This window comes from Frieseomelitta varia, unplaced genomic scaffold (assembly GCF_011392965.1).
Source record: "Frieseomelitta varia isolate USP_RPSP 00005682 unplaced genomic scaffold, Fvar_1.2 scaffold_1026, whole genome shotgun sequence".
Taxonomy (NCBI): Eukaryota; Metazoa; Arthropoda; class Insecta; order Hymenoptera; family Apidae; genus Frieseomelitta; species Frieseomelitta varia.
The window spans coordinates 88,438-104,056 of record NW_025108669.1 but is presented as its reverse complement, the minus strand read 5'-3'; the positions used below and the strand labels follow the sequence as shown (position 1 = coordinate 104,056).

Below are 15,619 nucleotides of genomic sequence, written 5' to 3'. Positions count from 1 at the left end.
CGTCTTTCTTCATTTTGATTTCTCTTCTTCGAATAAAATTGTTAAAATTGCTTGCTGCTTAAAGATCCAACTGAATCAATCGTTCTCCTTTAAAATTCCATTTCCGTCGAACTATCATATAATCGTTCTAATATACATGAACGCACATCATCATCATCATTGTATCGATTATTATTATACATGTATTAAAGATAATTTTTCGATATACATGGATTAATATTTTTTTTATAGAGAATAACTGTATCAATTACATAAAGAAATATGTAGTTCCATTTGAAAAAGGTGGAGGTGACTTTCATATAATCTCTATGCGTTTATTTACAAAAAAATTATTTACATCAGATTATGATCATCTCGAAACCATTTATTTCATATCTAAACTACATTTTCGTATAATAGATAGTTTACGAGTAATTTTTGAATTTAATAGATTATATACGTGTACAGGATGTCTCATTTAAATATCTTTCTTAATTGTAAGAGGATACAAAATATTTTATATTAATTTTTTATATTTATTTTATCATAATTTGAATGATACTAAATGGCCAATGTTGTGCAGAAATTTTTTCAAAAGTTGTTCTTTTTTTAAATTTTCAAAAGTCATCAATGTTCTTTTTAAATAATTACATGTTTCTTCTGTTGCCTCTCTTTCTCTCTCTCTCTCTCTCTCTCACTCTCTCACTCACTCACTCACTCACTCTTGCGTAGAGAGAATTCAAACTTCACAAAAGAATTCAAACGTATACTATAATGTGAACCCCAAAATGAAAGTTGAATCGTAAAATTCATACCTGGAGAGAATGCAGACTTTGCTAGAGACGAAAGAATATCCAAGATGATTTGGTCATGAAATTTACAAATTTGCAATTGGTCACTTATCACTTACTTTTATTTTAATATTTCATTTTAAATGTTCAAACTGTTATCTTTCTATGGTAATATATTGTTTAAAATGAATCACCACTTATCGTAATACGAAGTATAACCCCCATTTTCAGGATTAAAGATTACATCATAATACATCTGAATGTAGTTTTTCACCAACTATGTAACAGAAAAAAGATATAATTATTTGAAAAAAAAACATCGATGACCTCGAAAATTTCGAGAAAATACAATACATTTTGAAAAAGACAACGCTTGCCAACGTATACTGATCATCTAATACCATTAAATTACGCATTAAATATTTTTGCGCCCCTTGTAACTGAAAAAGAAGATCGTTGTATCTTATTGAAATGTATTTACTCTGCATTGCTATTGATTAGTTTTTACTTACCTATCCCGTGAAAATGCAACAAAGAGGGAAACGTTGCACCTGGTCACTGTAGCCAGAAAATTTCTATCGGGTGCGAGTTTAAATTCCAAAAAAAGTTCTAAAATTGATTCCCTTTTCGTCAATACGAATACAATTTCCATGCAAATGAACAAGCATATAGATCCGGTGTTACGTGAAAAGTCTGCCTGTACTACTTACCGAGGGGAAAGTAGTTTAGAGTAGATATGGTCCAACAGGCATGAATACATGAAAAAATTGTTTGTTGAAAAGTGGTCCGTAACGAAAAGAAAGATTTTATTGTATCCTTTAAAACGTTGTTCCGTGTTTTCCTCGAGTTCAAGTTGAGGAAAATTGCAAAAGGATTATTAGATATGTCGACATCATTCCAAGAATCTGCAAACAATCGCGAAATATCTTTCTTTTGAATTACAGATTTAAACGAGTCGTTAACCGTCTCGTTTCTATTAAAATGCCAATTAAAAGTTGGAACGTAATGAGGAATGAACGATTTCATTTTGCACTCGAAACGACTAGATTGTCGCGTTTCAAACTGTCGATGAAGTATCTACTCGAAATTGGATGAACTTCGCGCAGGGCCATTACGAACTCGTTTCAGCGTTGAAACCGGAAAATCGAGAAGTGAGTTACAATATCCTCTCGGAGGCTTTTCCGCAGTGCAATTTACGATAGTACCGGCAACATTTGAGAACCATGATTATTAAGCGAAATTCAATTAATCTTTCGTTTCGGTGTGATAACAATTTTCTTCAAGTTGTTTCATGTATAGAAAGGAAGAGAGAGACTGGTTGCATCGTCTGCGATTAAAGCTTCCTCTTCTCTGGAAAAAATAAAAAAAATACATTTACCGAAGTGAGCAATGACAATTTGATGTCGAAGAAACCACCGGCGGAAAAACGAAGTCGTCTATTCAGAAAGTGCAGCGTACGAAAGCTATCCTGTAAATAGATTCAATAGTTAACGATTGAATAATTATACTTGATCGTAAATCAATACGGATTTATATTCAAACACTCGCATCATATGGAAATCTTCTGACTATTCTTGCGTCCCAATCAATAAGGATCACAGGCATGAAATTAGCCTGAAAAATTTGCAATTTTCCAATTAAAGTTTCTAGGAAACGTTATGATTCAATGGAGAAAATTGTGATCGACATTACCTCGGTTGTCGTATAGTCACAGGCAATGTGAAGGGCCAAAAGCTGCATTATAAATCCGACCAGCCAACACCACATGTTGGATATCAAAAGCCAACTCATGCTGGTCCAGTTCAAGATGACCCAATCAATGATGAAGTACAGATTGCTGATGGTGTGTATACTCAAATTTGCAAGCCAGAAGAATAGCGACCACGAGTAAATGGAACCTAGCGCCTCGCTCGATAGCATCAAGTCGTTGTACAACTCCTGGATAGTCTTTTCGTCGAGCAAACATGAAAGCAATTTTACGGCGGGAACAAATACAGCACGATGTTGAATTAGTGTATGATACGCACCTTTCTGCTGACTCTGCTACTTTTGTATCCGACTCTTGGGGGTAAATTCTCTTTGGCGATCTTGTTCAACTGGTGAAACCGTTGACCAAGGAAACTCACCATTCCGAAGAACTTGTAGGCGGATGCCGCGGTGCCGACGTAAAGACACATATAGCTCGTATTAAACAACCAAGTTTCGTCAAAGGCATACATTCCAGTTTGATTAACGGCCGTCCAGACAATAATTTGACTGAAGAGAAAAATCCACGTGGCTATCTTGGTTTTCGCCTCTTCGCGCGGATAGCCTAGTTGGCTGAGTCTCTCGTCGAAATCCTGTTGGGCATTCCAAATTCGGCTGAACGCTTTCCTCGTGAATATCGTCAAAACGAGATCGTACATAGCGACGAGATAGTTGACTGTTACCTGTGTTACCATTAATATCCGATAAACATATATTCTCCGAGAATATATCGTCTAGAAACCGTTTATACGACTGAGAAAAGCACTGGAATTACCTTAGTAGTTTCGACCACGGTAAGAATCGCTCTGTCTCTGTGCAACGAAATGAATCTTAGGTAAACGATGTATATAATGTGACAATAAATAGCCATAAAAGCGAAGGTAAATACGAGACAGCAATTCGAAGGAGTTAACTGATCGGCCGTGAAATCGTAAGGTGCTAAACCAAACACTTTCATTGTGAAAACTACCGGGTAAATCGCCGAGTACAGTAACGAGTCTGGGCCGTGAAACTTTTTCACTCGAGTTTTTTTAGCTCGTTTCACTTCTTCCAGCATAGTTTCAACGTCGAATGGCTTCACCTGTGTCTTTGACGATGGAACTTTCCTCTGATGATGCATCAATTCCTTTTGAATGAACTTCAAAAAATTCATTTTTCTCGACAATAAAATGTTGCTGTTTTTTCACGGGAATTGTCAACTGCAAGAAAAGTATGCGCGTTCAAAGGAAGGAAATTCAGTAAATATACACACATGTACGTGCGTCGATTTCTAATTGCAACTTTCGTATTGCGAAATTTCGCGAGAGAAGATGCCCGAATGGTTGATCAATTACAATCAAAATAAACTCGAGACAAATTGCGTGTAGCCTAACCGGCAGCTACTGTTTTCTCTGTATATCGATTTGAAGTATTAATAAAAGTAAAAAAATTGTAGGAAAAAAATGTTTTGTTTTTGAACCAATTCAAGTGAACTCGTATCATGCGTGTAAAACCATTTTTCCCTTTGATTTATTGCTCCATCGCCGATCATTTGTTTGTTAACCGTATTCGATACATGAAATGCTTTCCCATTTATTCTCTGCTCACCGTATCGCAATCGTTTGCAACAACAATTTAATATTAAGAAGAACTGGTTATGAGAAACGAAATAGAATCCCGTTGGCTATTAAATTAAAAATCAATGCAAATATTTATATCCCCAATTATTCAATCGCTTAACAACGGGTTAATAATTTAAAATATAATTGTTAATATATTAGGGCTCAAAATTAATATAATTATTGATAATAAAAATAATATTATTAAATAATAAAATCGTTTTAATAAAAAATTATTTAAATTTATATATCTAATTATATTGAAGAAATAAATATAAATAAAAATAATAAAACAATAAAATTTTATAATTTATAATTAAAAATATATTTATTTTATTGAATTTAATCTTACAATATTTCATTCTAAAATTAATTCATAATTAAATAATATAAAATATATACTAAAAAATAATATAATTAAACTAATTAATAATAATAAAATTCTAAAAACTAATATTTTTATAATAATTTAAAATATATAAATATATATCTTTGAAATCACAATTCAATATTTTAACTAAACTATTTAAATAAATTATTAAATTTAAATATATTTACTGGAATCAAATGAATTAATAAACTTAAAAAATTCATTAATTTACAATTATAAATCTTAAAATTTATAAAATATTTTCCATGTATAATAAATCTAAATAGATATACCGAATAAATAAAAGATAATAAACAATAAATTATTAAAATTATAAATAAATATTTAAATCAATAAATTAAACTTATTAATAATATAATGTCTCTAATTAAATTTAAAGAAAAAGAACGAATGAAGAAAACACTTTGCTCGTTACTCCTTAGGGAAATATTTTCGAATGCGAGGTTCGATCTGGCATTGAGAACAAACGAGTTCTCAATTAAAATTCGAATCGAGCTTATTCATTTTTTATTCGCAAAAATAACAATATTCAGTGAAAAATGAACGTGATGAATGAAATTTATGATTTGGAAACTCGAATAAAAGGTACGGATTGCACGGTGAAAAGTGGAGGATGCAAAATAGTCGAGGTTACCTGTCGCGTCGACGTGAGAGCGGCTTTTCGGCCACGAGGATGATGCGACTAAATTAAAAGAGAGATTGTATGGCACAATCACTTGGTGACGCGATGAACGGTCGAACGTTTCCGAGCAACCGCATAAATAACATCGAAAACAGAGTTTTCCATCGGCTGTGATAAAGTAGGATTAAGATCGTTAATCTAAACAGTACGTATGCGGTTGTATACGTTCGCAGCTGACCGACTTGTTAGAACGAGCAACGTTTTTCCAATCGTTGTTAAATTATGAATAATTTAATAGCCGAGTTCGAATAACAGTGGAATCTATCTTCCTATCGAGCAATCCAGTCGCATTGGTTATCCCACTTTTCTCGCCGAAGTGCTACAAATCACGAGCGATTTATCGATCTTTCGTCGGTAGATAACGAATGTTAGAAACTGTGAGAAACGATAATGTCACGTTAGTGTCACCCTAATCGCGTCGAATCCAAGCTACAAGCTAAACGACACATGTCTATCTCTTGTATGCAAGAATTGTAAACAGTTGGCTGTTCATTTCACAGCCATTTCATGTCACTCATTATCTGTCAATCTGACTCGTTCAATACGAGTGTATATATTTGTCCACTCGTTAATGATATTTTTTTACAGTTCGACAACGCTCGATAAAATTTATTTTTTACTCTCTTTTCTTTTACTATCGTTGATACTGTTGTATCTTCAATCACCAAAATTCACTGATTTGAATAACCGATGAACCTGTTCCCATCAGAGTGTTGCTAATGCGATGTACGAAAGCATCCATTAACCAGATTTCCTCATGGCTGATACTCGACCTCCGACTGTAATTTGCCTATTTATTTCTTTAACACTAGAACCAAAGTGGTCAGAATAATCAATTTATAATTTTCTATGAAAATATTTTATATACTTCTGACAGTGTGTTTTTAGATACTCGAGTGATTTTTAATCAATAGATATATTAATAGAAGCTTTTTTTATTCTTTGCTGTACTATTAACTTTTTCCTGTATCTTGCACTTTAATTTTAATTTCTTTGCTACGAATATCATACTTCAATCGGTAATGCTAGTGTTAATCTTATTTCCTGTTCATGAAATAAATTATTCTTTTTAAACGATTTGAATGTCATTAAAGTAAATGACAAACTAAGTAATTAAACGTGATTGATTTATTTCAATCAATTATAGTACAGATTGTCTCGTTTCTGTATCAGAATTTCGTGTTTGACTTCGATCGATCGCGAAAAATAAGAGGGAAAGGGGAAGAGAGAGAGAGAGAGAGAGAGAGAGAGAGAGAGAGAGAGAGAGAGAGAAGGACGGATAGGTGGTAATATAAAGTAGAGTATTAGATGAAAATTTACGATGGAAAGTGTCTCGTCAGGACGACGCCCCAGAGAAATGCAATTTAACTCGGCGTGGAAGATGAATGATATTCATCGAGCGGTCAACGCACGGCTCGCGCTACGCATATCCATGGAAATAAAAGCTGTTTTATCCCTCTTCTCTGAGAAATTGCTTTCGAAGAAGAGCTAGATTTTTTGCATAAATACTGTTCTCTACGTGTTTTCACGCTTTGGTACTCACTACCGAGCACCAAATTCCTTCACCGAGCTTACCAGTCGCTCGCTTTACAAATATTCTTTTAGAAAATTGCACACTTGCACAATAAATAAGAAATAACAATTAAGAACGATATTCTGGCGCGTCGTATTCTCAATCGACAGCACTTCTCTGAAAATGGTGCCAAACAGTCGCGTAGTTGAGAAACGAGAAACAATGTTCGATTGACAATCGAAAATCATCAGTGATCCTGACAGCTGTGTATGTCCTTTCAAGAAATATGTAACTTTAACCTTCGCGTATTAAATAGTAAATTGTCACCGATATTTTTGAATCAAAAGATCATTATGAAAACGATAAAGAAAGAATTGTTCGCATGGGTTTGTAAAAAATACGCAATGAATAGTTTCATGGATAGGCATCTGTTACGAAAAAAGGCTCTCGAACTGGCAAACATGCGTGGCTTTAACGGTATTTACTCACTGGTAATATATGTTATCTCTTTTTTTTTTTTTTTAACGCATAGAAAACTAATGGGCTATATCAATAATTGTAATTGCAAAGTTAAATTTTTTTGTTCTTGATATTGCTTCTGTTGATATTACGATATCAAAGATTCAATTACGATATTGTATGTAGGATTTAAATGCTCGGATAAATGGTTGACTATGTTTCTGAAAGAGTACGGCTTCTCTACCAATTTAATAAGTCAGACGGGCCCGATGTTCGCCAATTACCGTGACTGGATCGATCTGATGAGATCGACGATAAACAAGTACAGGCACAAGGATCTGTTTCATGTGGACGAGATGACCATGTACTCGGACATTTTCCCTTCGGAAATCTCGCCTAACGGAGCCGAAGATTCAACCGAGTTGCCGAGGAAGCAGATAACGATTTTAATGTGCTGTAATTCCTCAGGAACGACGAAACTGCCGCTCTTGATCTGCGGACCGTATTCGTCCAAGATAACGGTGAAGGAGCACGTTTATTGTCAGAGTGAGGATTACCGTATCGGGGACGAGCTGTTCAGAAATTGGCTGTCAGCCGTGAACGATCGTATGATAAAGTGTCATCAAAAAGTCTTGTTGTTTCTACGACATAGCAGAGCTCGTTCATTGAAGGATTTCATAGCGAGCAACATACAGCTCGTTTACTTTCCTGAGGATTTTCCGCCGTCTTTACGACCGTTGCGGAGAGACATTTTTCATTATGTCAAGATGGTTTTCAGACGAAGGTGAGTCTCGAGAGGAAAGTTTCTTGAAAACTTCGAACATCTGTGAAAAGAGTTTGCAAAAGTTCCTTAACATTCTTATTGAATTTCTTCTCTGTCAAACAATCGCGAAACGTTTGTTAAAGGTACGCAGAACGATTGAAGCAGTACACTGCAAAATGGGATCTTCGCAGCATTCTAACATCTTTGATCGAAGCATGGGAGTCGATACCACGGGAGCTGATAATTTTCAACTTTCAAAGAACGCGCTTTAGGACCGACGACTGTTTTCTCCAGATCAACTGCGATTTCTGGAACAGTTTGAAACTCGGTATCTCGTTCAAAAGATTCGTGACATTCGATGACGATCTCTCAGACAGACCAACAACGTACAAAAATATCGGTCGGTGTCACCGTTATAAAATCCCGAACTGCAAGAACGTTATAGAGATTAACGATGACCCTTTCAATTGTAAATTTGAGAATATAAATCAAAATATTAAAGAATCGATGATTCAAAAGCTATCGAATGAATCTGTTCGAAATCTTGAAACGATGCCTACGGATTTAAAAAAACATACGTCTGCCACGGTAACGAGTTACGAGAAAAGTTGTAACAATAACGCAAAGCATAGCAGATTGAAGGGAAATGCAATCAAAGCAAATAGCGGACAGGGAAAGTCCCAAAAGAGAACCTACAGTGATACTCAATTTTCTACGAATGGATGGAACGACAATCGATGTACGTCCAGACAGAGAAATATCGTGGTATCGAAAGATCTGAACGTTAATCCTTTGATATCGACCAGAGGAAAGACGTTGAGGGATAGGATATCTAAGGAAAGAAAGTCTTTCCAATCAATCACGGACAAAACATTGACTTTGTCGTCGATTTCGATCACGGAAGCTAATTGTACCAAAAAGTTAACGGATGATATTAATATGACTGATCATGAAATTATGACGAACCCTAACAATTTGGCACAGTTTAAATATTTAAATAATAAACATAACGACACAAAATTCAAGTGCATGAATCAAGAAACAGGGCGATCCATCTTCGATTTTTTGAATAAATTTAACCAACCATCCACCTCTACGAACAATTGGAATGTTCTCTCTGAAAAAATCGATCAAGGTACATCTCAACTAGAAGTAAAAGATCCAATCACAAATGACGAGAGCAGCTTGTCTTCCGTTCACCGAACCAACTTACATTTTACAAAAAAGAAACGACAAAAATCTCCGGAATCGACCAATGTCGAAGATGATTCTCAAATTAGCAAACAGAGAGGGAAAAAATTGAAAACAGATCATAATTGGTTTAAACAGTTTGAAACCACTTTTGTTTTTGGTTCCCCGAATAGAAGTTTTTCTTTGGTTCAAAGTGATGAAAATATTGTTGACTCGGGCATTTTTAACATAAGTCCGTTTATTTCTTCAAGAGATTAAGGAAATATAAATTTTGTAATTCGTTGTAAATTTTTCTCCGCGTACTAAATCAAGATGATTTTTTAAAAAATTTTAATCAATTATAAATAAAACCCTTTTTTAAGAATATTTGTTTGATATATTGATATATTGGCATTTTGTTCTAAATAATAGTAGTTACATACATTGAACTGTAACTACAAACATAGTTACATAAATATTTACATTAAATCATTCTAAATACTGCTATTAATTTATGTATCTCAAAGGATAAAATCACAATAATGATATTTTGTTATAACTTATCAATGACATTCTTGATATCAAATTAATAACAAAGCCTCACATACAGTTTTAATCAGATTAACCAACATATTCGGGTTACAAACAGCCCGAATAAATCGAGAAGAGAGATAACCGGAAATAAATAACTTTTTTTCTCTTCAAAATTTGTTTATATGTATATCTGTTTGTTGAGTTTTTTCTATGTAGTGGCAGAAAACAACGTAATATTGAAGAAAGAAATTTGGATATATAAATATAAATGAATCATTCGAATCGAACGATATTAATAAAGGAAACGGATAATCGAAACTCTAGATAATTAATATACCAATCGATTAAAACCACGTTAATCAAGATCGTAGATAATCGCAAACCGGTTAATCCAAGTCCCATTGCATCTACATACATATGTTTAAAGATTTATGATACATACAAATATAATACATACATCGCTGTAACATACAAATCGCATCTCTAATGGATACTAATAGAATATAATACAATGTAATATGATTATAATTCTATTTTCTTAAATCGATTCGAATCAGTATGTTTTAATTATCAATACAAAATGGAAATTTGTAACATACTCGTTAGGAATCTTTGTAAGTGTTGTTGAGCATAAGAACGATTAATGTGTGGATGAAAAAGATAGTGAAAAGATAGAGAAAAAGTATCTTATTCATAAATCCATAAATCTATATATAATTTATCAAAATAATAATAATTTATCTTTTTTATTGAAAACTAAGAAAGATATCACTTATAAAACTACATGTTATTATTGATTAAAGACAGAATAGATTACAATGATTTTTCGTGTTTCAAGCGATGTCACTTTAGCATCATATGCAATAATTATTCAATATAATAATTGATTCAGTGTAATAATGATTTTCCTATGAAATTATAAATAAGAGAGGCATGTTATTATAAAGCAAATACCTATAGGATTTTTAACTGTAATAATTCTTTATTTATACATATTATAATGTTATTAATTACAATTAAATTACAATAATGATAATAATGTCGTGCAATATCTACCATATTTTTAACGCTTCTCAATTTTAATGCATATTCAACCATCTGTCATAAAATGACCTTTAAAGTCACAAAATCAAGAGAAAAAGTTCAAATATTTTATAAATACATTTTTTGAATACAGTAAATAAAATTAATAAATAAAATGGTACGAAAAATTCTTATATTAACAATTTTTTTTCATTTTCTTTATGTAGTACATCGTCTGGATGTATGCTTTTACATGATATAAAAAAAATTTGTAGTATTCCGTTTAAAAAATTAAAAATCACTTTCTTTTAAAAAAAAATGGTACAAAACGATTTCATAATCATCATCTTGCTGACAGAAATCAATATTACTTTCTCTTTTATCTTTCTTTATATTTACTGTTTGTAAAAAAAATATTGGCCAATAAATCTATGAATATCCTGTATATTGTATACACAATTGTATGGCCAAACTATAATTCTTATTAAAGATGAAAAAAGATTGTAAAGAAAAATTTTGCATTGTTTAAGAAGTTTAATCATTGTGTAGTGCAAATGTTTTCAAAATTAAACTTGTTTTTTAAATGGAACTCTACGATTCTTCTTCCATAATTTGATTCCTTCTGACTCTGAATGAAAAAGTGTTAGAGCACAATATCAAAGAAAAATTAATATTGCTTGAAATATTTCAAATTTTATACAGGGTGCGGAATTTCAATGGGAACATCTAAATATCTGCGTTAGTTTTGATTTTATGGAAAAAATGTTCAAGAACAAAGTTGCACTATTTCAAAGAACATATTTGATAATGATAGAAAGAAATTTTCTCAAAATCATTTTTGTAGCATTTGATCATTGATGATTTTTTAAATTTAATCCTAAATATTTTTTCAATATTTTTACAAAGCACAAAAACTAAAATTCTGTGACCTTAATAATCCTTCTGTTCTAAATTCCTAAATTTAATCTGGAGAAATTTTCATTAATATTTCGGATAATATTAAATTTCGGACAATATTAAAGTAATTAAATTTTATGTTAAAATGACAGAAATGGCAATTAGATGAACATAACAGTCAAGCAACATAAATTGGCGTTATGCCAGAGTTAATATAAAATATAAAATACGAATAATTTTGTAAAGATTTTGATATATTTCAGCATACTTTATTGAAATTTTATAGGAATTTAAAATATTACTCATTCCTACTTTTCTCTTTCCGATTGTTTTCGTTATCATAATGAATGACACCCAGTAAATCAAAAAAATATTAGCATATCAGATTTTTTAAAGATATCTTTATATATTTAAATGATACATTAATACAAAATATTTTATTTAAATATTTTATTTTATTTACATCTTCTACTACACATAATTTTCCTTCTTTTTAAATAACTTTCTTAAACTATATTAATCAAAGTTCTGTAAAAATATAATTTCTTTATATGTTAGCCACAACGTTTTCGAATAAAAAATTGATCTTTATTTGGGATAAAACAGAATATGATACAGTCCTCAATTTTTTTTTATCTGTTACATTTTATAAATATGTTGTAAATATAATTTTTTCAATATTAATTTCCTTTTTCAATAAACAAATCTTCGCGATAAAAGAAAGAAACAATACATATCGAAACTAAAAACAGTTATAAAAATGAAATAACAATAGGTAAACTTAAAAGCATCAATTCATAACGTAATATTCGATGTTATATCGTTTTTTCGAAATCTCGTGATTCCGGGATTTTCAATTGATAGAGCAAAAAAAAAAAGAAATAATTGAAATGATTAAGATTATACTTGTAAATAATTAATTACTTCAATTAATTTGTTCAAACATTCACAATCAAAATCGTACACTAAATTTTAGAGTTGTTAGAAAATAAATTTTGATTTTGAAAAACTGTCTCCGGAAATCCACGGTGAGATGGTCGCGTCTTTGTTATATCGTCACTTGCTAGGTAATTAATCTCGAAATGTTAGGATTTCTTAAATTTTTGTCGTCTAATCCTAATTGAGACGAGATGACGAAAATGAGGAAAACAATCATACAGCAAGTTTTAAGCGACCATTGTCAAGAGAAAATTTTAGTCTTTAAAAACATTCTAGATCTAGTCATGAAAAAAAATAATCTTTCGATATTTTTTGAGACGTTTGAATTTTTACAATTTTCAAGAACGTTATTTTCTGCTCATTACATAATGTAAAAATGTTTGTGAAAAAAACGAACTCAAAATTGTTAAAATAGAAGCTCCATTTAAAATAAATTTAGACTAATGAAATTATAATAGTTTAAATATTGATAATTTTTCAATGTAATGGAAATTTAGAAAATAATGATTTTAACCATGAGTCATCATAAATATGTTTAAATAACAAATAATTATTTCAGCATTTTATTTAAAATTTCAAATAATGAATAACTTTATATTTATATAATTAAATAAATAAAAATTTATCAATAACTAAATAAAAGATAATAATTAAGTAAAAATTTATTTGATTGATATCGAATGCTATCCATACAACCTTATATAGTAGCGACTAGCCTATGAATTAGTGTCTAAAATCTTAATGGTATACCTATGTTTTTCTTTTCATAAAATCTTCATGAAATTGAGGCTTATAATTTAGATTAAATAAAGAATGAAATTTTATTATTATTAAAACATAATCTTATATCATTTAATGAAATTTTATTTAAACAAAATCTTATAAAAAAATCTCAAATAATATTTTAATTATGCTCTAGTGAAAAAATATAAAAGTAATGTTTAGTTTATATATATGTTTAGTTTAAATGAACTGAATAACAGAATTATACAATTATATTATTCAAACACTCTTTTATTTTGCCCTTATTCAGTAGATCTAACCTAACAAAATCTGAAGTTAGTAGTCATTGAAACCCATCGCAAAAGTTTATATACATAGTCATAAAGAATATGAGAGAAACAAATGTAATAACTAATTGTAAGAATGTAAATAAGTATTGACCTACATATGTAAATTGTTTTGTTTTATCACACGATCTAATTATATCATTTTGTGTTGACAGAATGATTAAAAAGTTCAATCCTTTCTCAAGTATATCTCTTTTATATTTATTTTTTGTAATTAATACCTCAGAGAAAATTTTTCTTGTTTTACAAATAATAATGGATTGTAAAAAATGTATTGATTCGATAAACATCGTTTTAGTCAGATTAAAATTTTTATCCCAGGGTACTAATAAATACATCTTATTTAATTTCAACAATCGTTTAATCATTTTTTTAACAAACACTTTTAGGCGCCTCGTAATGTTTCAGAGCTTAAAAGCGTCATTAATATAAGTCCCTGTCTCCATCTCCTACAAATATAAAGCCACCCGAACGTTTATCCCACTTTGCTCTCTATCCTTTAGAATTAATCATAACCTTTGTCCTTTTTTTTTCTAAATCCTTTCACGCCACCCACTTCTTTACTCTCTTGCACAATACATAATAAATAAAGCTAAAAAAACACGAAAAATAAAATTTCTGATTTTTCGGTCTTTTGAAATGTAATTCCGTTGCAATTTTTTGTAACTATCATTTGAATTATAATAAATAGTTATACTAATAAATCCACTATACCGTGATTTTGACAACTCCGTTGATATTTCAACATATTCTAACTACTGCCCAACTATAATAAAATTGTTAAAAATTTGATAAAAATCTGTTCATATAGTATAAATAAATAAAAAATTTTAATTTTGTAATGATAAATCAGGACCAATTGATTTAAACCTCCATATAAAATAAAAATATTGTACTGTAAAAATATTGAATGCCTTCTTCCTTCCCCACCGATTGAGATGAAATTTAGAAAGTGTTATGAGTGTTTTCAGAGAGTGTTACAAAATATAAAATGTTAACTTCGGAAATTCATCTGTTTAGAAATAAAAGATTAAAGATATGAATCCTATAATTTTTCAAAACTTAGCGTATGAAAGACAAGGAAAGACAGAAACTACACAAAAATTAAATAAGGACAATGATGGTGTACTTGGCTAGCTACCGCTGGCGCCACTGTCCGGAGATAATATTTATATACATATATGTACATATATATTCTTATTAAGAATTGCATATGTTCGATATGTTTTAGACATTCTAGATTCTAGACGCTCGAATTATAATCTTAATTCTAGCTTAGAACTCTTACATAGGGATACTTGTATTGCGATATATACTGGATACCGAAAACACAGTCTTTTACAGAAAATAGAGCCTTTTATATGATGATTCAGAATCGACAATACAGACCTTTTCACACGATGATTCAGAATCGACAATACAGACCTTTTCACACGATGATACTTGTATGCGATATGTATATGCTGGATAATACATGTAATCTTATAGAACCTTTTATATAATGATTTTCACGCCATTTGTATACAATTAGTACGATTAGATAACGATATTAACGTATATTCTGAAGACCTCGATCAACGACGACACTTTACAATATCGATAACGAGATGTTAAAACAAATAAATTGCGGAAATATAGAGCGTCATATAAAAACAGATGCATTACTAAATTGAAACTTGAGCATTACTGAAATAAAACATTTGAAAAATTATTTAAATAGTTTAATACATCTTATATCTAGTGGTTTGATGTTATTTAGAAATAATTTTACTTGAATAAAAGATGGTTTTTCTCGAAATTATTGTTATTTGACTATCAAGTAAAATAATTTTTCATTTCGATAACCAAATAATTTTAAATTTATTTTTATAAATAATTTCTGAAATAGTTTCTAATTCTGTTGAGTAAACTACACATTGTGCTATGACCATTTGTCATTTTATTTGGATGAATTAATTCAAAAAATAATTTGCAAATCATTTATTTCATTTGTACATAAGATAAAATTACTTTTCCTATGTTTTAAAACATTAGTCATTTGTTTATATTACAACTTTGTTAGTC

At 30.5% G+C, this 15,619-nt stretch overlaps 2 protein-coding genes across 2 annotated transcripts; one reads left to right on the top strand and one right to left on the bottom strand.

Moving 5' to 3' along the window:
• Window positions 1-1,610: 1,610 nt before the first annotated feature.
• On the bottom strand, window positions 1,611-5,314 carry LOC122527515. The gene is made up of 7 exons (XM_043651777.1): window positions 5,140-5,314; window positions 3,292-3,715; window positions 2,798-3,199; window positions 2,463-2,717; window positions 2,319-2,384; window positions 2,149-2,238; window positions 1,611-1,675 (listed from the first exon to the last, which is right to left on the bottom strand). Exons 2-7 carry the CDS (start codon window positions 3,667-3,669, stop codon window positions 1,619-1,621), a joined length of 1,248 nt encoding a protein of 415 aa, XP_043507712.1. The 5' UTR covers window positions 3,670-3,715; window positions 5,140-5,314; the 3' UTR covers window positions 1,611-1,618.
• A 1,569-nt stretch (window positions 5,315-6,883) lies between these two features.
• LOC122527552 lies at window positions 6,884-9,400 on the top strand. Its single transcript, XM_043651841.1, has 4 exons — window positions 6,884-6,924; window positions 7,017-7,177; window positions 7,346-7,943; window positions 8,066-9,400. Exons 1-4 carry the CDS (start codon window positions 6,884-6,886, stop codon window positions 9,369-9,371), a joined length of 2,106 nt encoding a protein of 701 aa, XP_043507776.1. The 3' UTR covers window positions 9,372-9,400.
• Window positions 9,401-15,619: the final 6,219 nt, after the last annotated feature.